Source organism: Notothenia rossii, assembly GCF_949606895.1.
Source record: "Notothenia rossii genome assembly, contig: scaffold_100, whole genome shotgun sequence".
Lineage (NCBI taxonomy): Eukaryota > Metazoa > Chordata > Actinopteri > Perciformes > Nototheniidae > Notothenia > Notothenia rossii.
Window position 1 is genome coordinate 110,317 of NW_027639454.1, and position 23,149 is coordinate 133,465.

The window sequence follows — 23,149 nt, forward strand, 5'->3', positions numbered from 1 at the left end:
TAGAGACACTACATACTGATATACACCTGAACATCAGCAGGAGAGGACTCTTTAAAGTAGAGACACTACATACTGATATACACCGGAACATCTGCAGGAGAGAACTCTTTAAAGTAGAGACACTACATACTGATATGCACCTGAACATCAGCAGGAGAGGACTCTTTAAAGTAGAGACACGACACACTGATATACACCTGAACATCAGCAGGAGAGGACTCTTTAAAGTAGAGACACTACATACTGATATACACCTGAACATCAGCAGGAGAGAACTCTTTAAAGTAGAGACAGTACATACTGATATGCACCTGAACATCAGCAGGAGAGAACTCTTTAAAGTAGAGACACTACATACTGATATACACCTGAACATCAGCAGGAGAGGACTCTTTAAAGTAGAGACACTACATACTGATATACACCTGAACATCAGCAGGAGAGAACTCTTTAAAGTAGAGACACTACATACTGATATGCACCTGAACATCAGCAGGAGAGGACTCTTTAAAGTAGAGACACGACACACTGATATACACCTGAACATCAGCAGGAGAGGACTCTTTAAAGTAGAGACACTACATACTGATATACACCTGAACATCAGCAGGAGAGGACTCTTTAAAGTAGAGACACTACATACTGATATACACCTGAACATCTGCAGGAGAGAACTCTTTAAAGTAGAGACACTACATACTGATATGCACCTGAACATCAGCAGGAGAGGACTCTTTAAAGTAGAGACACTACATACTGATATACACCGGAACATCTGCAGGAGAGAACTCTTTAAAGTAGAGACACTACATACTGATATGCACCTGAACATCAGCAGGAGAGGACTCTTTAAAGTAGAGACACGACACACTGATATACACCTGAACATCAGCAGGAGAGGACTCTTTAAAGTAAAGACACGACACACTGATATACACCTGAACATCAGCAGGAGAGGACTCTTTAAAGTAAAGACACGACACACTGATATACACCTGAACATCAGCAGGAGAGGACTCTTTAAAGTAAAGACACGACACACTGATATACACCTGAACACTTTTTAAAAGAACACTTAACAAACATCCCACACTTGAGACAGGAAGTGAGTCGCTGCTCCGGCTGCTTTGTTTTAATGCTCGCACACAGGTAAAAACACATTTCAGTTCACATTTTAAACTAAAACTGGGATGCTCTCTGATTGGCCAAGAGTCCAGCTGAGCAGCCAATCAGTGACATCCGCCCAAATATTGAAAAATAAATCAAACAGGAAATAGACCAAAAAAACTTCTGAGGAAATAAAAGAATAAAGAAATAAAATCTCAGACTTCAAAGGAATTAACGTCAACACAAAACAAAGGTCTTTAGTTCATCGATAACAGGAGGACAAGAAGCTGGAATAACAGAATCATCTGGAATACAGGAGGAGGAGGAGGAGAGAGAGGGGGAGGAGGAGGAGGAGAGAGAGGTGGAGGACAGAGAGGAGGAGGAGGAGGAGGAGAGAGAGGTGGAGGAGAGAGAGGAGGAGGAGGAGGAGAGAGACGTGGAGGAGGAGAGAGGAGGAGGAGAGAGAGGAGGAGGACAGAGAGGGGGAGGAGGAGGAGGAGGAGAGAGAGGTGGAGGGGGACAGAGAGGAGGAGGAGAGAGAGGAGGAGGGGACTGACAGAGGGCTCAGAGTCTCTGTCAGTGCAGGTATAAAACACAGTCTCTCTCACACACACACAGGTCAGAGGTCAGAGGTCACATGATGCCATTGGTGAGGTACTGGAAGCCGTCGTACAGCTTGGTGGTGATGGACCTCATGGACCCGTCCACCAGCTGGTCCACGAGGACCTGCAGCTGCTCCTCCGTCAGAGACATGTGGAACCGCTCCTTCAGACCCCGCAGGGTGCTGGAGCCGTGGAAGCAGGGCAGCTGGGTGCCTGACAACATCAACAACAACAACACATGTTAATAACATATAGAACAACATGCACTGGTCCAGGTGTGTGTGTGTGTTTGTTTGTTTGTTTGTTTGTTTGTTTGTTTGTTTGTTTGTTTGTTTGTTTGTGTGTGTGTGTGTGTGTGTGTGTGTGTGTGTGTGTGTGTGTGTGTGTGTGTGTGTGTGTGTGTGTGTGTGTGTGTGTGTGTGTGTGTGTGTGTGTGTGTGTGTGTGTGTGTGTGTGTGTGTGTGTGTTACCCTGCTGCATGATCTCCACTATCTGTATAACTCGGTCCATGTGTTTGCGAGCAGCGATGAGTCCCTGCAGCATCAGCATCCTGTAGTAGTTAAACATGTCTCCATCTGGACCCCCCATCACCTGAGGACAGGAAGCAGCACGTTAACTTCCTGTTAGAGACACCTGGGGGGTCTGAGAACACCTGGGGGGTCAGAGAACACCTGAGAACACCTGGGGTGTCTAAGAACACCTGAGAACACATGGGGGTCTGAGAACACCTGACAACACCTGGGGGGTGAGAGAACACATGGGGGGTCAGAGAACACCTGGGGGGTCCGAGAACACCTGGGGGGTAAGAGAACACCTGAGAACACCTAGGGAGTCTGATAACACCTGAGAACACCTGGGGGGTCTGAGAACACCTGAGAACACCTGGGGGGTCTGAGAACACCTGCGGGGTCTGAGAACACCTGGGGGGTCTGAGAACACCTGAGAAAACACATGGGGGGTCTGAGAACACCTGCGGGGTCTGAGAACACCTGGGGGGTCTGAGAACACCTGAGAACACCTAGGGAGTCTGATAACACCTGAGAACACCTGGGGGGTCTGAGAACACCTGAGAACACCTGGGGGGGTCTGAGAACACCTCAGAACACCTAGGGGGTCTGAGAACACCTGAGAACACCTGGGGGGTCTGAGAACACCTGAGAACACCTGCGGGGTCTGAGAACACCTGGGGGGTCTGAGAACACCTGGGGGGTCTGAGAACACCTGAGAACACCTGGGGTGTTTGAACTCACGTCCACGAACTCGGTGGTGAGTTTGAAGGCAGACGTCTCGAAGCCCAGGTTCTTGGGGGAGCTGGAGAGGATGAAGCCGAAGTCGATATGGATGATGTGACCGTCAGCGTCCAGCAGGATGTTCCCGTTGTGCCTGAACGCAACACCACACAACAACACATATTTACACAACACAACAACAAGCCACATCACAACACAACAACAAGACACATCACAACACAACAACAACAAGACACATCACAACACAACAACAAGCCACATCACAACACAACAACAAGACACATCACAACACAACAACAAGGCACATCACAACACAACAACAAGACACATCACAACACAACAACAAGACACAACACATAGTCAACAACATTAGATGAAAAATATACAAACTTAAATCACAAAGATATTTTAAATAATAGAAAAACAAGAATGAGGCTTCATTCGCCCCTTCACCTGCAGCAGGTAGCCCCGCCCCCTCACCTGTCTTTCACCTGCAGCAGGTAGCCCCACCCCCTCACCTGTCCCCCCCTCACCTGTCTTTCACCTGCAGCAGGTAGCCCCGCCCCCTCAGCTGTCCCCCCTCACCTGTCTTTCACCTGCAGCAGGTAGCCCCGCCCCCTCACCTGCCCCCCCCTTCACCTGTCTTTCACCTGCAGCAGGTAGCCCCGCCCCCTCACCTGTCCCCCCCCTCACCTGTCTTTCACCTGCAGCAGGTAGCAGATCAGAGAGTATCCGGCACAGCTCTGGACGAAGTTCCTCTGAGCCGACATGTACTTCTCGGTGGTGGGGGCCCCGTGCTCCTGCAGGAAGTAATCCATCAGGGACAGCTGGCTCTGCTTCTTCACCTGGGCGGGACAGGTGAGAGGGGACAGGTGAGAGTGGGACAGGTGAGGGGGGGACAGGTGTCCCTGCTTCTTCAACTAGGTGTCTCTCACCTGGTGCAGCGACACAGCGTTCATCACAGGTTCGATCATCCCACTGTCTGAGGACAAGACCAGGATCTTATAGGGCTGAATCCAGAGGGGGACCCTCTCCTGCTGCCAGATGCACTGAGAGGGGGGGGGGGGGGGGGGCGTTATTATATATAAACACTGAGGGGGGGCGTTGTTATATATAAACACTGAGGAGGGGCGTTATTATATATAAACAATGAGGGGGTGGCGTTATTATATATTAACACTGAGGGGGGCGTTATTATATATAAACACTGAGGGGGGCGTTATTATATATTAACACTGAGGGGGGGTGTTGTTATATATAAACACTGAGGGGGGCGTTATTATATATTAACACTGAGGGGGGGTGTTGTTATATATTAACACTGAGGGGGGGTGTTGTTATATATAAACACTGAGGGGGGCGTTATTATATATAAACACTGAGGACGGGGGCGTCATTATATATAAACACTGAGGGGGGCGTTATTATATATAAACACTGAGGGGGGGCGTTATTATATATAAACACTGAGGGGGGGCGTTATTATATATAAACACTGAGGGGTGGCGTTATTATATATAAACACTGAGGGGGGGCGTTATTATATATAAACACTGAGGGGGGGCATTATCATATATAAACACTGAGGGGGGCGTTATCATATATAAACGCTGAGGGGGCGTTATTATATACACTGAGGGGGCGTTATTATATATAAACACTGAGGGGGGGGCATTATTATATACGCTGAGTGGGGGGCCTTATTATATATAAACACTGAGGGGGGAGTTATTGTATATAAACACTGAGGGGGGGGGGCGTTATTATATATAAACATTGAGGGGGGGAGTTATTATATATAAACACTGAGGGGGGGCGTTAATATATATAAACACTGAGGGGGTGGCGTTATTATATATAAACACTAAGGGGGTCGTTATTATATACACTGAGTGGGGGGCGTTATTATAAATAAACACTGAGGGGGGAGTTATTATATATAAACACTGAGGGGTGCGTTATTATATATAAACACTGAGGGGGGCGTTATTATATATAAACACTGAGGGGGGCGTTATTATATATAAACACTGAGGGGGGGGCATTATTATATACGCTGAGTGGGGGGCGTTACTATATATAAACACTGAGGAGGGGCGTTATTATATATAAACACTGAGGGGGTGGCGTTATTATATATTAACACTGAGGGGGGCGTTATTATATATAAACACTGAGAGGGGGGGGCGTTATTATATATTAACACTGAGGGGGGGTGTTGTTATATATAAACACTGAGGGGGCGTCATTATATATAAACACTGAGGGGGCGTTATTATATATAAACACTGAGGGGTGGCGTTATTATATATAAACACTGAGGGGGGGCGTTATTATATATAAACACTGAGGGGGGCATTATCATATATAAACACTGAGGGGGGCGTTATTACATATAAACACTGAAGGGGGGGCGTTATATATAAACACTGAGGGGGCGTTATTATATACACTGAGGGGGGCGTTATTATATATAAACACTGAGGGGGGGGCATTATTATATAGGCTGAGTGGGGGGCGTTATTATATATAAAAACTGAGGGGGGGGAGTTATTGTATATAAACACTGAGGGGGCATTATTATATATAAACACTGAGGGGGGGAGTTATTATATATAAACACTGAGGGGGGGCGTTATTATATATAAACACTGAGGGGGTGGCGTTATTATATATAAACACTAAGGGGGGCGTTATTATATACACTGAGGGGGGGAGTTATTATGTATAAACACTGAGGGGGACGTTATTATATACACTGAGTGGGGGGCGTTATTATAAATAAACACTGAGGGGGGAGTTATTATATATAAAAACTGAGGGGGGCGTTATTATATATAAACACTGAGGGGGGGAGTTATTATATATAAACACTGAGGGAGGGGCATTATTATATATAAACACTGAGGGGGGGGCGTTATTATATATAAACACTGAGGGGGAGGCGTTATTATATATAAACACTGAGGGGGGGCGTTATTATATATAAACACTGAGGGGGGAGTTATTATATATATAAACACTGAGGGGGGCGTTATTATATATAAACACTGAGGGGGGGCGTTATTATATATATACACTGAGGGGAGGGCGTTATTGTATATAAACACTGAGGGGGGGGCGTTATTATAAACACTGAGGGGGGACGTTATTATAAACACTGGGGGGGGGGTTATTATATATAAACACTGAGGGGGCGTTATTATATATAAACACTGAGGGGGCGTTATTATATATAAACACTGAGGGGAGGCGTTATTATAAACACCTAGGGGCGTTATTATATATAAACACTGAGGGGGGGGGCGTTATTATAAACACTGAGGGGGGGCATTATTATATATAAACACTGAGGAGGGGGCGTTATTATATATAAACACTGAGGGGGTGGCGTTATTATATATTAACACTGAGGGGGCGTTATTATATATAAACACTGAGGGGGGGGCGTTATTATATATTAACACTGAGGGGGGGTGTTGTTATATATAAACACTGAGGGGGGCGTTATTATATATAAACACTGAGGGCGGGGGCGTCATTATATATAAACACTGAGGGGGGCGTTATTATATATAAACACTGAGGGGGGGTGTTATTATATATAAACACTGAGGGGGGCGTTATTATATATAAACACTGAGGGGGGGTGTTATTATATATAAACACTGAGGGGGGGCGTTATTATATATAAACACTTATATATAAACACTGAGGGGGGGCGTTATTATATATAAACACTGAGGGGTGGCGTTATTATATATAAACACTGAGGGGGGGCGTTATTATATATAAACACTGAGGGGGGGCATTATCATATATAAACACTGAGGGGGCGTTATTATATACACTGAGGGGGGCGTTATTATATATAAACACTGAGGAGGGGCATTATTATATACGCTGAGTGGGGGGCGTTATTATATATAAACACTGAGGGGGGGGAGTTATTGTATATAAACACTGAGGGAGGGGCGTTATTACATATAAACACTGAGGGGGGGGGCGTTATTATATATAAACACTGAGGGGGGGCGTTATTATATATAAACACTGAGGGGGTGGCGTTATTATATATAAACACTAAGGGGGGCGTTATTATATACACTGAGGGGGGGCGTTATTATGTATAAACACTGAGGGGGGGCGTTATTATATACACTGAGTGGGGGGCGTTATTATAAATAAACACTGAGGGGGGCGTTATTATATATAAACACTGAGGGGGCGTTATTATATATAAACACTGAGGGGAGGCGTTATTATAAACACTGATGGGGGCGTTATTATATATAAACACTGAGGGGGGGCATTATTATATACGCTGAGTCGGGGGCGTTATTATATATAAACACTGAGGGGGGGGAGTTATTGTATATAAACACTGAGGGGGGGGCGTTATTATATATAAACACTGAGTGGGTGGCGTTATTATATATAAACACTGAGGGGGCGTTATTATATACACTGAGGGGGGGCGTTATTATGTTTAAACACTGAGGGGGGGCGTTATTATATACACTGAGTGGGGGGCGTTATTATAAATAAACACTGAGGGGGGAGTTATTATATATAAACACTGAGGGGGGCGTTATTATATATAAACACTGAGGGGGGGCGTTATTATATATAAACACTGAGGGGGGGAGTTATTATATATAAACACTGAGGGAGGGGCATTATTATATATAAACACTGAGGGGGGGGCGTTATTATATATAAACACTGAGGGGGAGGCGTTATTATATATAAACACTGAGGGGGGGGGGCGTTATTATATATAAACACTGAGGGGGGGAGTTATTATATATATAAACACTGAGGGGGGCGTTATTATATATATACACTGAGGGGAGGGCGTTATTATAAACACTGAGGGGGGGTGTTATTATAAACACTGAGGGGGGGAGTTATTATATATAAACACTGAGGGGGCGTTATTATATATAAACACTGAGGGGGCGTTATTATATATTAACACTGAGGGGAGGCGTTATTATAAACACTGAGGGGCATTATTATATATAAACACTGAGGGGGGGCGTTATTATAAACACTGAGGGGTGGGCATTATTATATATATATATACACTGAGGGGGCGTTATTATATATAAACACTGAGGGGGGGCGTTATTATATAAAAACACTGGGGGGGCGTTATTATATATAAACACTGAGGGGGAGTTATTATATATAAACACTGAGGGGGGGGGCGTTATTATATATAAACACTGAGGGGGCGTTATTATATATAAACACTGAGGGGGGCGTTATTATATACAAACACTGAGGGGGGAGTTATTATATATAAACACTGAGGGGGGGAGTTATTATATATATAAACACTGAGGGGGGGGCATTATTATATATAAACACTGAGGGGAGGGCGTTATTATATATAAACACTGAGGGGGGGGCATTATTATATATAAACACTGAGGGGGGCGTTATTATATATAAACACTGAGGGGGGCGTTATTATATATAAACACTGAGGGGGGGGCGTTATTATATATTAACACTGAGGGGGGGTGTTGTTATATATAAACACTGAGGGGGGCGTTATTATATATAAACACTGAGGGCGGGGGCGTCATTATATATAAACACTGAGGGGGGCGTTATTATATATAAACACTGAGGGGGGGTGTTATTATATATAAACACTGAGGGGGGGCGTTATTATATATAAACACTGAGGGGGGGCGTTATTATATATAAACACTGAGGGGTGGCGTTATTATATATAAACACTGAGGGGGGGGCGTTATTATATATAAACACTGAGGGGGGCATTATCATATATAAACACTGAGGGGGGCGTTATTACATATAAACACTGAAGGGGGGGCGTTATATATAAACACTGAGGGGGCGTTATTATATACACTGAGGGGGGCGTTATTATATATAAACACTGAGGGGGGGCATTATTATATACGCTGAGTGGGGGGCGTTATTATATATAAACACTGAGGGGGGGGAGTTATTGTATATAAACACTGAGGGGGCATTATTATATATAAACACAGAGGGGGGGAGTTATTATATATAAACACTGAGGGGGGGCGTTATTATATATAAACACTGAGGGGGTGGCGTTATTATATATAAACACTAAGGGGGGCGTTATTATATACACTGAGGGGGGGAGTTATTATGTATAAACACTGAGGGGGACGTTATTATATACACTGAGGGGGGGAGTTATTATATATAAACACTGAGGGGGGGCGTTATTATAAATAAACACTGAGGGGGGAGTTATTATATATAAAAACTGAGGGGGGCGTTATTATATATAAACACTGAGGGGGGGAGTTATTATATATAAACACTGAGGGAGGGGCATTATTATATATAAACACTGAGGGGGGGGGCGTTATTATATATAAACACTGAGGGGGAGGCGTTATTATATATAAACACTGAGGGGGGGCGTTATTATATATAAACACTGAGGGGGGGAGTTATTATATATATAAACACTGAGGGGGGCGTTATTATATATAAACACTGAGGGGGGGCGTTATTATATATATACACTGAGGGGAGGGCGTTATTGTATATAAACACTGAGGGGGGGGCGTTATTATAAACACTGAGGGGGGACGTTATTATAAACACTGGGGGGGGGGTATTATATATAAATACTGAGGGGGCGTTATTATATATAAACACTGAGGGGGCGTTATTATATATAAACACTGAGGGGAGGCGTTATTATAAACACCTAGGGGCGTTATTATATATAAACACTGAGGGGGGGGCGTTATTATAAACACTGAGGGGGGGCATTATTATATATAAACACTGAGGAGGGGGCGTTATTATATATAAACACTGACGGGGTGGCGTTATTATATATTAACACTGAGGGGGCGTTATTATATATAAACACTGAGGGGGGGGCGTTATTATATATTAACACTGAGGGGGGGTGTTGTTATATATAAACACTGAGGGGGCGTTATTATATATAAACACTGAGGGCGGGGGCGTCATTATATATAAACACTGAGGGGGGCTTTATTATATATAAACACTGAGGGGGGGTGTTATTATATATAAACACTGAGGGCGGGGGCGTCATTATATATAAACACTGAGGGGGGCGTTATTATATATAAACACTGAGGGGGGGTGTTATTATATATAAACACTGAGGGGGGGCGTTATTATATATAAACACTATTATATATAAACACTGATGGGGGGCGTTATTATATATAAACACTGAGGGGTGGCGTTATTATATATAAACACTGAGGGGGGGCGTTATTATATATAAACACTGAGGGGGGGCATTATCATATATAAACACTGAGGGGGCGTTATTATATACACTGAGGGGGGCGTTATTATATATAAACACTGAGGGGGGGCATTATTATAAACGCTGAGTGGGGGGCGTTATTATATATAAACACTGAGGGGGGGGAGTTATTGTATATAAACACTGAGGGGGGGGCGTTATTACATATAAACACTGAGGGGGGGGCGTTATTATATATAAACACTGAGGGGGGGCGTTATTATATATAAACACTGAGGGGGTGGCGTTATTATATATAAACACTAAGGGGGGCGTTATTATATACACTGAGGGGGGGCGTTATTATGTATAAACACTGAGGGGGGGCGTTATTATATACACTGAGTGGGGGGCGTTATTATAAATAAACACTGAGGGGGGCGTTATTATATATAAACACTGAGGGGGCGTTATTATATATAAACACTGAGGGGGGGCATTATTATATACGCTGAGTCGGGGGCGTTATTATATATAAACACTGAGGGGGGGGAGTTATTGTATATAAACACTGAGGGGGGGGCGTTATTATATATAAACACTGAGGGGGGGAGCTATTATATATAAACACTGAGGGGGGGCGTTATTATATATAAACACTGAGGGGGTGGCGTTATTATATATAAACACTGAGGGGGCGTTATTATATACACTGAGGGGGGGCGTTATTATGTTTAAACACTGAGGGGGGGCGTTATTATATACACTGAGTGGGGGGCGTTATTATAAATAAACACTGAGGGGGGAGTTATTATATATAAACACTGAGGGGGGCGTTATTATATATAAACACTGAGGGGGGGCGTTATTATATATAAACACTGAGGGGGGGAGTTATTATATATAAACACTGAGGGAGGGGCATTATTATATATAAACACTGAGGGGGGGGCGTTATTATATATAAACACTGAGGGGGAGGCGTTATTATATATAAACACTGAGGGGGGGGGCGTTATTATATATAAACACTGAGGGGGGGAGTTATTATATATATAAACACTGAGGGGGGCGTTATTATATATATACACTGAGGGGAGGGCGTTATTATATATAAACACTGAGGGGGGGGCGTTATTATAAACACTGAGGGGGGGTGTTATTATAAACACTGAGGGGGGGAGTTATTATATATAAACACTGAGGGGGCGTTATTATATATAAACACTGAGGGGGCGTTATTATATATAAACACTGAGGGGAGGCGTTATTATAAACACTGAGGGGCATTATTATATATAAACACTGAGGGGGGGGCGTTATTATAAACACTGAGGGGTGGGCATTATTATATATATATATATACACTGAGGGGGCATTATTATATATAAACACTGAGGGGGGGCGTTATTATATACAAACACTGGGGGGGCGTTATTATATATAAACACTGAGGGGGAGTTATTATATATAAACACTGAGGGGGGGGGCGTTATTATATATAAACACTGAGGGGGCGTTATTATATATAAACACTGAGGGGGGCGTTATTATATACAAACACTGAGGGGGGAGTTATTATATATAAACACTGAGGGGGGGAGTTATTATATATATAAACACTGAGGGGGGGGCATTATTATATATAAACACTGAGGGGAGGGCGTTATTATATATAAACACTGAGGGGGGGAATTATTATATATAAACACTGAGGGGGGCGTTATTATATATAAACACTGAGGGGGGCGTTATTATATATAAACACTGAGGGGGCGTTATTATATACACTGAGGGGGGGCATTATTATATATAAACACTGAGGGGGCGTTATTATATACACTGAGGGGGGGCATTATTATATACAAACACTGAGGGGGGCGTTATTATATAAACTGAGGGGGGGGCGTTAGTATATATAAACACTGGGGGGGGCGTTATTATATATGAACACTGAGGGGGGGCATTATTATATATAAACACTGAGGGGGGAATTATTATATATGAACACTGAGAGGGGGGTGTTATTATATATAAACACTGAGGGGGGGACGTTATTATATACACTGAGGGGGGGCGTTATTATATATAAACACTGAGGGGGGGCGTTATTATATATAAACACTGAGGGGGGGAAATTATTATATATGAACACTGAGGGGGGGGGGAGTTATTATATATAAACACTGAAGGGGGGGGCGTTATTATATATATACACTGGGGGGGCGTTATTATATATAAATATTGAAGGGGGGAGTTATTATATATAAACACTGAGGGGGGGCGTTATTATATATAAACACTGAGGGGTGGCGTTATTAAATATAAACACTTAGGGGGGGGCGTTATTATATATGAACACTTGGAGGGGGAGTTATTATATATAAACACTTGGGGTGTGCCATTATTATATATAAACACTGAGGGGGGAGGAGTTATTATATATAAACACTGAGGGGAGGGTGATCTAGGTCTCCTGTGATTGGCCGCTGGCCGCCTCACCTTCAGCTGCTGCAGCACCTGATAGGCCAGCAGCTCCTGTCTCAGGTCGTCTCCACACTTCACGATCACCGACAGCAGCCTCCAGGTGGGGAGGTGTCCGTATGGAGACCCCTCCCTAATCCTCCTGAGGACCACAGGTGAGAGGGGGCAGGTGAGAGGGGGCAGGTGAGGGGGGAAAGGTTAGAGAGGGAGATGTAAGAGGGAGACAGGTGAGAGGGGACAGGTGAGAGGGGACAGGTGAGAGGGGGACAGGTGAGAGGGGACAGGTGAAAAAGGGACAGGTGAGAGGGGACAGGTGAGAGGGGACAGAGATATATATGAACTATAATGCCTGTGTGTACGTAATAATAATAATAATACATTTTATTTATATAGCACTTTTCACAACTCAAATACGCTTTACAGAATGAGGGAGGGTAGGCAAACAAGGGTAGGCAAACAAATAAATATAGTAAAATAAAATAAACAAACAAAAGGCAGTCAAGAGGAAGTTGATTGAGAGGGGGGGTGCTTATGGGTAGACAGAGTTGAAAAGATGTGTTTTGAGGCGGGACTGAAAGACTGTGAGGGACTCAGAATCACAGAGATCTTGGGGGAGGGAATTCCAGAGCCTAGGAGCTGCCACTGAGAAGGCTCTGTCCCCAAAGCTGCAGAGTGTGGATGTGGGAGTGGATAGGAGTCCGGCTGCGGTGGATCTGAGGGACCGTGGGGGTTGATAAGGAGTGAGAAGGTTTGTGAGATAAGGGGGGGCCAGATGGTGGAGTGCTTTGTAGGTGAGGACCAGAATGTTGTAGTTGATGCGATGGGAGACAGGAAGCCAGTGGAGGTCTTTGAGGACTGGGCTGATGTGATGCCATGATTTGGTATGTGTGAGGAGACGTGCAGCTGCATTTTGAACCCGTTGGAGTCTGTTGAGGGATGGAGTGCTGATGCCGTAAAGAAGTGAGTTGCAGTAGTCGAGGCGTGAGGAAATGAAGGCATGGATTAGTCGTTCGGCTGCGGGGCGGGTGAGAGAGGGTAGGATTTTTGCAATATTGCGGAGGTGGAAAAATGAGGTTTTGACTGTTTGGCGGATGTGAGGTTCGAGGGAGAGGGTGGGGTCAAAGATTACGCCAAGGTTGCGTGCCTGATTGGAGGGGGAAACAATGGTGCCATCGATGGTGAGTGTGATGTTAGTGACATTGCTGAGGGTGGATTTGGAGCCAATTAGGAGGAGTTCTGTTTTGTTGCTGTTCAGTTTGAGGAGGTTATGTTGCATCCAAGTTTTAATAGCTGTCAGACAGGAATCGATGTGGGTAAGGGGTGGGTTGTGGAGGGATTTGGTGCTGAGGTAGATCTGAGTGTCATCAGCATAGCAGTGGAAGTCCAGGTTGAAGTGGCGGAGTATCTGACCGAGGGGCAGGATGTAAATGATGAAGAGGAGGGGGCCAAGTACTGATCCTTGAGGAACGCCTTGGGTGACTGAGGCTGTGGCAGAGGAGTGGTTGGGGAGGGAGATGAAGTGGGATCGTTCAGAGAGGTAGGACTGGAGCCATCTGAGTGCAATACCTTCAATACCAATGTCCCTGAGTCGGGTGAGCAGGATGTTGTGGCTCATGGTATCGAAGGCTGCACTCAGGAGGATGAGAATATTAATATTATTAATTCATATTATTATTATTATTATCAATATTATTACGTACCGGACCTTGTCCTCCCAGGGTTCTTTGAGGGCCACTGCTGAGGGGTCCTCGGGGTCCCGTCTGAAGGTGGTGGGGGCCACGGCCAGCTGCTCCGACAGACGCCGCCTGCACATAAAGAGCATTCATACAGGTGTGGGGGGACAGGTGAGAGGGGACAGGTGAGAGGGGACAGGTGAGAGGGGACAGGGTTAATATCTGATATCTGCTGGGAGGGTGGGGTTCAGGTAGAGGACAGGATGAAGTACCGTATGTCTCCAGCAGCGATGAACACCGGCTCCTTGCTCTCCAGGCTGGTGATGCTGTCCACTGAGAACTGGCTGATGTTATCACAGCTGCTGGTGTGAATCTCCGGCAGCTGCAGAACACGCAGAACATTAACACAGAGGCCCAGTTCCAAACCGCCCCCTACACACTAACCCTCCGTTTGTGCGTTCACACGGAGGGTCCGCCAGATTAAGGTCTGTTCCAAACCAACCAGTGTGGAGAGGGAGTGGCTTATCAAGCCCTCCAGCAGAGAGTCTGCATCACCTGACTTTACCTGTTGATACCTGACCGACTAGCGTGTGTATGTGTTCGTCAGGAAACACGACCCTGTGTGTGTTCGTCAGGAAACACTCCGTATGCGTCCGTCAGGAAACACTCTGTGTAGCATGTAGCCCCTCCCCATGCTCCCCTCCCTCTGATTGGTTATTCATCATGTAGCCCCTCCCCCTCTCACCTCCACCTGCAGCTCTCCGATATCGTCCACGCTCCAGGCCTCGTCGTCGTTGTCGTAGTTAGGCACGGTGGAGAAGCTTCCGGATCGCTGCTCTGCCGTCATGCCGCAGTCCGGGAGGTTCTCCACGGAGCGCGTGCTGCGGATCCGGTTCTCCGGGATCCGCACCGGAACGCTGGACGTCTCGAAGTTCTCACACTCCAGAACCTCCACGTAGATCAGGTAGGGAGCCTGGGGTCAGAGGTCAACACGGTCACATGACTCACCTGGAGTCAGACAACACTCAGACTACAACTACTACTGTCAGGTGTTACGCTGTGTTTGAAATAAGCTAACTGTGTCAATTCTCAGGTGTTCTCGGATGTGTGTCATGTGTTCTCAGGTGTACTCAGGGTAGTGTGTCATGTGTTCTCAGGTGTTCTCAGGGTAGTGTGTCATGTGTTCTCAGGTGTTCTCAGGGTAGTGTGTCATGTGTTCTCAGGTGTACTCAGGGTAGTGTGTCATGTGTTCTCAGGTGTTCTCAGGGTAGTGTGTCATGTGTTCTCAGGTGTTCTCAGGGTAGTGTGTCATGTGTTCTCAGGTGTACTCAGGGTAGTGTGTCATGTGTTCTCAGGTGTACTCAGGGTAGTGTGTCATGTGTTCTCAGGTGTACTCAGGGTAGTGTGTCATGTGTTCTCAGGTGTACTCAGGGTAGTGTGTCATGTGTTCTCAGGTGTTCTCAGGGTAGTGTGTCATGTGTTCTCAGGTGTACTCAGGGTAGTGTGTCATGTGTTCTCAGGTGTACTCAGGGTAGTGTGTCATGTGTTCTCAGGTGTACTCAGGGTAGTGTGTCATGTGTTCTCAGGTGTACTCAGGGTAGTGTGTCATGTGTTCTCAGGTGTACTCAGGGTAGTGTGTCATGTGTTCTCAGGTGTTCTCAGGGTAGTGTGTCAGGTGTACTCAGGTGTTCTCAGGGTAGTGTGTCATGTGTTCTCAGGTGTACTCGGATGTGTGTCATGTGTTCTCAGGTGTTCTCAGGGTAGTGTGTCATGTGTTCTCAGGTGTACTCGGATGTGTGTCATGTGTTCTCAGGTGTTCTCAGGGTAGTGTGTCATGTGTTCTCAGGTGTTCTCAGGGTAGTGTGTCATGTGTTCTCAGGTGTACTCGGATGTGTGTCATGTGTTCTCAGGTGTTCTTAGGGTAGTGTGTCATGTGTTCTCAGGTGTTCTCAGGTGTTCTCAGGGTAGTGTGTCATGTGTTCTCAGGTGTACTCGGATGTGTGTCATGTGTTCTCAGGTGTTCTCAGGGTAGTGTGTCATGTGTTCTCAGGTGTTCTTAGGGTAGTGTGTCATGTGTTCTCAGGTGTTCTCAGGGTAGTGTGTCATGTGTTCTCAGGTGTTCTCAGGGTAGTGTGTCATGTGTTCTCAGGTGTTCTCAGGGTAGTGTGTCATGTGTTCTCAGGTGTACTCAGGGTAGTGTGTCATGTGTTCTCAGGTGTTCTCAGGGTAGTGTGTCATGTAAGTACTGGCCATAAGCTAACAGTCTTAGGTGTCTCAGGTGTGTCTCAGGTGTGACCTTGGGTTTGTGCTAAGCTAACAGTCTCAGGTGTCTCAGGTGTGTCTCAGGTGTGACCTTGGGTTTGTGCTAAGCTAACAGTCTCAGGTGTGTCTCAGGTGTGACCTTGGGTTTGTGCTAAGCTAACAGTCTTAGGTGTGTTTCAGGTGTGACCTTAGGTTTGTGCTAAGCTAACAGTCTCAGGTGTCTTAGGTGTGTCTCAGGTGTGACCTTGGGTTTGTGCTAAGCTAACAGTCTCAGGTGTCTCAGGTGTGACCTTGGGTTTGTGCTAAGCTAACAGTCTCAGGTGTCTTAGGTGTGTCCCCAGGTGTTACCTTGTCCTTGGAGTTGAGCACCACGGCCTGTGTGTGCGGGACCCTCACCACGTGGTGGTCGAAGGCGGCAGTGGGCAGCCAGACTCTGGCGGGCAGCTTGTGGTTCAGCAGCGAGAGCTCTGAGACCAGGCGCTGGGTCTTCTGCTCCTTGGTGGGGAGGGTCGCCAGCCGCTTCCCGATGCCCATCAGGGACTTAATGAACTCCCTCTGGGGGGCCAGGCGCACCGGCTGGGGAGGACAGGTGAGGTGAAGGGGTCAGGAACAGATTTGATGTCATTTATGCTATGACCAGTTGCATTCTGGGAGAAGCGTCCTAAGGTTAGGGCTGCAGAATATCTGGAGTGATAACAGCTGAATGTGGCCATGATGATATTATTGAGTCAAATGATCCTATCATCGCAGAGAAGCATGTGTTATCTCTTTTGGGTTTTACTCTGTTCAATGGTTTGTATGTGAAGGACGGTTATTCCACGGGGGGGGGAAGAGATTTGGTTAAAGGACTGGGGGTGTATGGGTTAATGCTGGGGGTCTTTAGGGAAGCCTGAGGTGATTTATGGAGGGACCCGTCGGCTGCTTCCTTTCATGAACATAAAGTGCTCCTGGACCTCTCTCTCCTCTGAGGAAGCTGGACAGGTGGACAGGAGGACAGGTGGACAGGAGGACAGGAGAACAGGTGGACAGGTGGACAGGAGGACAGGTGGACAGGAGGACAGGTGGACAGGAGGACAGGAGAACAGGTGGACAGGAGAACAGGTGGACAGGAGGACAGGGGGACAGGAGGACGGGTGGACAGGAGGAAAGGAGGACAGGAGAACAGGTGGACAGGAGAACAGGTGGACAGGAGGACAGGGGGACAGGAGGACGGGTGGACAGGAGGAAAGGAGGACAGGAGAACAGGTGGACAGGAGAACAGGTGGACAGGAGGACAGGAGAGCAGGTGGACAGGTGGACAGGAGGACAGGTGGACAGGAGGACAGGAGGACAGGTGGACAGGAGGACAGGGGGACAGGAGGACAGGAGGACAGGGGGACAGGAGGACAGGTGGACAGGAGGACAGGTGGACAGGAGGACAGGAGAACATGTGGACAGGAGAACAGGTGGACAGGAGGACAGGGGGACAGGAGGACGGGTGGACAGGAGGAAAGGAGGACAGGAGAACAGGTGGACAGGAGAACAGGTGGACAGGAGGACAGGAGAGCAGGTGGACAGGAGGACAGGAGAGCAGGTGGACAGGTGGACAGGAGGACAGGTGGACAGGAGGACAGGAGGACAGGTGGACAGGAGGACAGGGGGACAGGAGGACAGGTGGACAGGAGGACATGTGGACAGGAGGACAGGAGGACAGGTGGACAGGAGGACAGGGGGACAGGAGGACAGGTGGACAGGAGGACAGGGGGACAGGAGGACAGGGGGACAGGAGGACAGGAGAACAGGTGGACAGGAGAACAGGTGGACAGGGGGACAGGAGGACGGGTGGACAGGAGGAAAGGAGGACAGGAGAACAGGTGGACAGGAGGACAGGTGGACAGGAGGACAGGAGGACAGGAGAACAGGTGGACAGGTGGACAGGAGAACAGGTGGACAGGAGGACAGGGGGACAGGAGGACGGGTGGACAGGAGGAAAGGAGGACAGGAGAACAGGTGGACAGGAGAACAGGTGGACAGGAGGACAGGAGAGCAGGTGGACAGGTGGACAGGAGGACAGGTGGACAGGAGGACAGGGGACAGGAGGACAGGAGGACAGGTGGACAGGAGGACAGGAGGACATGTGGACAGGAGGACAGGTGGACAGGAGGACAGGGGGACAGGAGGACAGGAGGACAGGAGGACAGGGGGACAGGAGGACAGGAGGACAGGAGGACAGGTGGACAGGGGGACAGGCTCTGTGTTTCCTGTTTTGTTTGGTGTGTGAGATCCTTGTCGCTGGTGACTGTGCTCACGTGAACAGTAAGATTGAGGCTGTGTCATGTGCCCGTGAGTTATAAATGCCCACACCGGGTTGGATTTGGGACGTTCTGCCTCTGCCTCCTTGCTTGGTCGGGCCGCTCAACGGTCAGCTTCACATTTGGTGAAGCTGGACAGGAGGACAGGTGGACAGGAGGACAGGCCTTTCTTCATTGTTTGTATTGAAGTATAAGGGTAGGGTCAGAGTCATCAGAGTACAGAGGGAGATCCCAACCAGCTGCAGGTTAGGGTCAGAGTCATCAGAGTACAGAAGGAGATCCCAACCAGCTGCAGGTTAGGGTCAGAGTCATCAGAGTACAGAAGGAGATCCCAACCAGCTGCAGGTTAGGGTCAGAGTCATCAGAGTACAGAAGGAGATCCCAACCAGCTGCAGGTTAGGGTCAGAGTCATCAGAGTACAGAAGGAGATCCCAACCAGCTGCAGGTTAGGGTCAGAGTCATCAGAGTACAGAAGGAGATCCCAACCAGCTACAGGTTAGGGTCAGAGTCATCAGAGTACAGAAGGAGATCCCAACCAGCTACAGGTTAGGGTCAGAGTCATCAGAGTACAGAAGGAGATCCCAACCAGCTGCAGGTTAGGGTCAGAGTCATCAGAGTACAGAAGGAGATCCCAACCAGCTACAGGTTAGGGTCAGAGTCATCAGAGTACAGAAGGAGATCCCAACCAGCTACAGGTTAGGGTCAGAGTCATCAGAGTACAGAAGGAGATCCCAACCAGCTGCAGATTTAAGAGTATTCATTATAAATAGTGGAGGTCCTAATGCTGATCCCTGTGGAACCCCCCGTGTGATCAGCTGCTGGTCATATCACTAAATAATATCTGGTTAGATTAGAACAATACATGATGGGTTTGGACTTGACGGAAGGTATATTATATTGAAATGATAACTAGTGTAAACTGATATTCTGTATGTGCACAGAGAGCAGCTGTAGACAGACATGAAAGAAGAAATTAGATTAACGTTCAATGATAATAAAGAATCAGTGAGAGGTCACATGGCCCCGGAGCAGCCTCCTGATTGGTTCTCCCCAACACACACCACACATCTGATTGGATGAGACAGAAACAGAATCAAGGTCCAGAGAAACACCCTGAACCAGAACCAGAACCCAGAGCCTCCAGCACCTCGTTACCCACAATGCACTCTGAGGAGGACTTACGGGCCGCTTGACAAACTCCAGACTTTCGGAGCTGGAGCTGCTGTCCTGAGGGCAGAGGTCAGAGGTCGCGGCTCTTCACATACTGTGTTTGTAGTGTGTGATGTCACTGCAGCATCTCATCTCATCTCACACACACACACACACACACACACACACACACACACACAGTATTTGTATGTACATAGACTTAATGCACTATTTTGTATTTTATTATATATGTTGCATTGTTGGAGGACCTCAGGTCAGAAGAATGTCATTGCCATTTCTCCACTGTAGCTGCTGAGCAGATGATGATAAAACATTAGAGTCTTTGAACACACAGTCTCTCACCCATACCCCCCCCCCCCCCCTCCTCACCTCGTCCTGGCTCTCCACCCGGGGGTTGCTGCTCGTCCTCTTCAGGTTGCTGCTCAGGCTGATGCTCACCGTGGCGTCGGACTTGGAGCGTTGGTGCGTCCGTTTGGAGGGCGAGAGGCTGTGCTCAGGGGGGGTCAGGGGGCCTGGAGGGGGGGTCAGGGGAGAGAAGGGGGTCAGCGTCAGGGGTTCTCTGCGCCCCCGGGTCCCTGCTGGCTTCAGCTCGTCAGACAGGATGATCTTTCTCAGCTTGGTGCCTCTGGAGTGTCTCTGAGTGGAGATGTGCATATCTGAAGAATACGCTCCCAACAGCCAGGCACACTGAAGACTGAACCAGATGCTCTGTCTGCAGCGGTGTACCTGAACACACCACAGAGAGGGGGAGGGGTTACACACTGCACCTGAACACACCACAGAGAGGGGGAGGGGTTACACACTGCACCTGAACACACCACAGAGAGGAGGAGGGGTTACACACTGCACCTGAACACACCACAGAGAGGGGTAGGGGTTACACACTGCACCTGAACACACCACAGAGAGGGGGAGGGGTTACACACTGAAGACTGAACACACCACAGAGAGGGGGAGGGGTTACACACTGAAGACTGAACACACCACAGAGAGGGGGAGGGGTTACACACTGAAGACTGAACACACCACAGAGAGGGGGAGGGGTTACACACTGAAGACTGAACCAGATTCTAGGCTTGTTTGAGACGAGCGAGACCGACGCAGACCTGCGCAATTTCGATCGCCGTCTTGCTCGTGCGTTGCATGATGGGTAGTCATTTTGTCCGACTTGCTCTGGAGGCTCGCTCACATGAGACGTTGAAATCTCGCGGGACAAAGACGCCCGCAGCCTTGAGAGCGAGGCGCGGCGAGGCGGCGCAGTTCCTCTCCACGGGCTGAGGAAGCGAAATGCTTGATGGGAAACGACTCGCTGGTATCTCCAGCTGAGCGCTCATTGGTGGGTTTTACCACGTGCTGCTGATGAAGCTCTCCAATTGGCTCGGCAAAACTTTGTTGTTGTTTTGTGTCAGTTTTACGTCGCCCCCTCCATTAACATTTTTCATCATTGTTCCACAATGTTTATCATCATGAAATTAATATCTATATATTTTATACTATACTTGCACTGCTTACCGTTTTTATACTTTATATATCTTAGCATATTCATACACACTGTTCATACTGCTCTCAGGCTGCTGTGTGTATCTAGTGTATTCATACACACTGTTCATACTGCTCTCAGGCTGCTGTGTGTATCTAGTGTATTCATACACACTGTTCATACTGCTCTCAGGCTGCTGTGTGTATCTAGTGTATTCATACACACTGTTCATACTGCTCACAGGCTGCTGTGTGTATCTAGTGTATTCATACACACTGTTCATACTGCTCACAGGCTGCTGTGTGTATCTAGTGTATTCATACACACTGTTCATACTGCTCTCAGGCTGCTGTGTGTATCTAGTGTATTCATACACACTGTTCATACTGCTCACAGGCTGCTGTGTGTATCTAGTGTATTCATACACACTGTTCATACTGCTCTCAGGCTGCTGTGTGTATCTAGTGTATTCCTACACACTGTTCATACTGCTCTCAGGCTGCTGTGTGTATCTAGTGTATTCATACACACTGTTCATACTGCTCTCAGGCTGCTGTGTGTATCTAGTGTATTCATACACACTGTTCATACTGCTCTCAGGCTGCTGTGTGTATCTAGTGTATTCATACACACTGTTCATACTGCTCACAGGCTGCTGTGTGTATCTAGTGTATTCATACACACTGTTCATACTGCTCTCAGGCTGCTGTGTGTATCTAGTGTATTCATACACACTGTTCATACTGCTCTCAGGCTGCTGTGTGTATCTAGTGTATTCATACACACTGTTCATACTGCTCACAGGCTGCTGTGTGTATCTAGTGTATTCATACACACTGTTCATACTGCTCTCAGGCTGCTGTGTGTATCTAGTTTATTCATACACACTGTTCATACTGCTCTCAGGCTGCTGTGTGTATCTAGTGTATTCATACACACTGTTCATACTGCTCTCAGGCTGCTGTGTGTATCTAGTGTATTCATACACACTGTTCATACTGCTCTCAGGCTGCTGTGTGTATCTAGTGTATTCATACACACTGTTCATACTGCTCTCAGGCTGCTGTGTGTATCTAGTGTATTCATACACACTGTTCATACTGCTCTCAGGCTGCTGTGTGTATCTAGTGTATTCATACACACTGTTCATACTGCTCTCAGGCTGCTATGTGTATCTAGTGTATTCATAGACACTGTTCATACTGCTCACAGGCTGCTGTGTGTATCTAGTGCAGGGGTGTCAAACTCAAGGCCCGGGGGCCAAATCCGGCCCGCGACTTCATTTTATTTGGCCCGCAAGAGCCTGCAAAGAATATACTACGGTTATTATACGGTTACATGCCGATTTAAAGAAGCAGGTTGCCCATAAACTACATGTCCCACAATGTATCTTGTTTGCGCACTGAAGAGACTTGCAATTATTTGCCCTGTACTTCTGCTTTCAAACGTAGTTAGTTATTACCCTATCCAATAATAATCCAATTCAGAGGCAATCATGTAATATAATATATTATTTTATATATTTATAGATGTATATTTATATAGTTACAACCGGCCCTTTGAGTGCAACCATAA

The 23,149-nt window shown here is 47.0% G+C and overlaps 1 protein-coding gene across 4 annotated transcripts in view; it reads right to left on the reverse strand.

Annotated features, from left to right (window-relative positions):
• Positions 1 to 1,104: 1,104 nt before the first annotated feature.
• Positions 1,105 to 23,149, reverse strand: part of pi4kb (phosphatidylinositol 4-kinase, catalytic, beta) — a 35,657-nt gene continuing 13,612 nt past the window's right edge. For 2 of the 4 annotated variants that reach the window (XM_079696199.1, XM_079696200.1), the window contains exons 3-14: positions 20,464 to 20,820; positions 20,107 to 20,151; positions 16,982 to 17,209; positions 15,117 to 15,344; positions 14,644 to 14,753; positions 14,399 to 14,503; positions 12,717 to 12,840; positions 3,895 to 4,008; positions 3,653 to 3,804; positions 2,960 to 3,092; positions 2,180 to 2,300; positions 1,105 to 1,922 (exon numbers count right to left, since the gene is read on the reverse strand). In XM_079696199.1, coding sequence (XP_079552325.1) covers positions 1,741 to 1,922; positions 2,180 to 2,300; positions 2,960 to 3,092; positions 3,653 to 3,804; positions 3,895 to 4,008; positions 12,717 to 12,840; positions 14,399 to 14,503; positions 14,644 to 14,753; positions 15,117 to 15,344; positions 16,982 to 17,209; positions 20,107 to 20,151; positions 20,464 to 20,820 — 1,899 coding nt within the window. In that variant the 3' untranslated portion in view covers positions 1,105 to 1,740. Of the gene's footprint in view, positions 1,923 to 2,179; positions 2,301 to 2,959; positions 3,093 to 3,652; positions 3,805 to 3,894; positions 4,009 to 12,716; positions 12,841 to 14,398; positions 14,504 to 14,643; positions 14,754 to 15,116; positions 15,345 to 16,981; positions 17,210 to 20,106; positions 20,152 to 20,463; positions 20,821 to 23,149 lie in introns of those variants that run through there. The other 2 variants (XM_079696201.1, XR_013804775.1) reach the window with 2 other exon arrangements.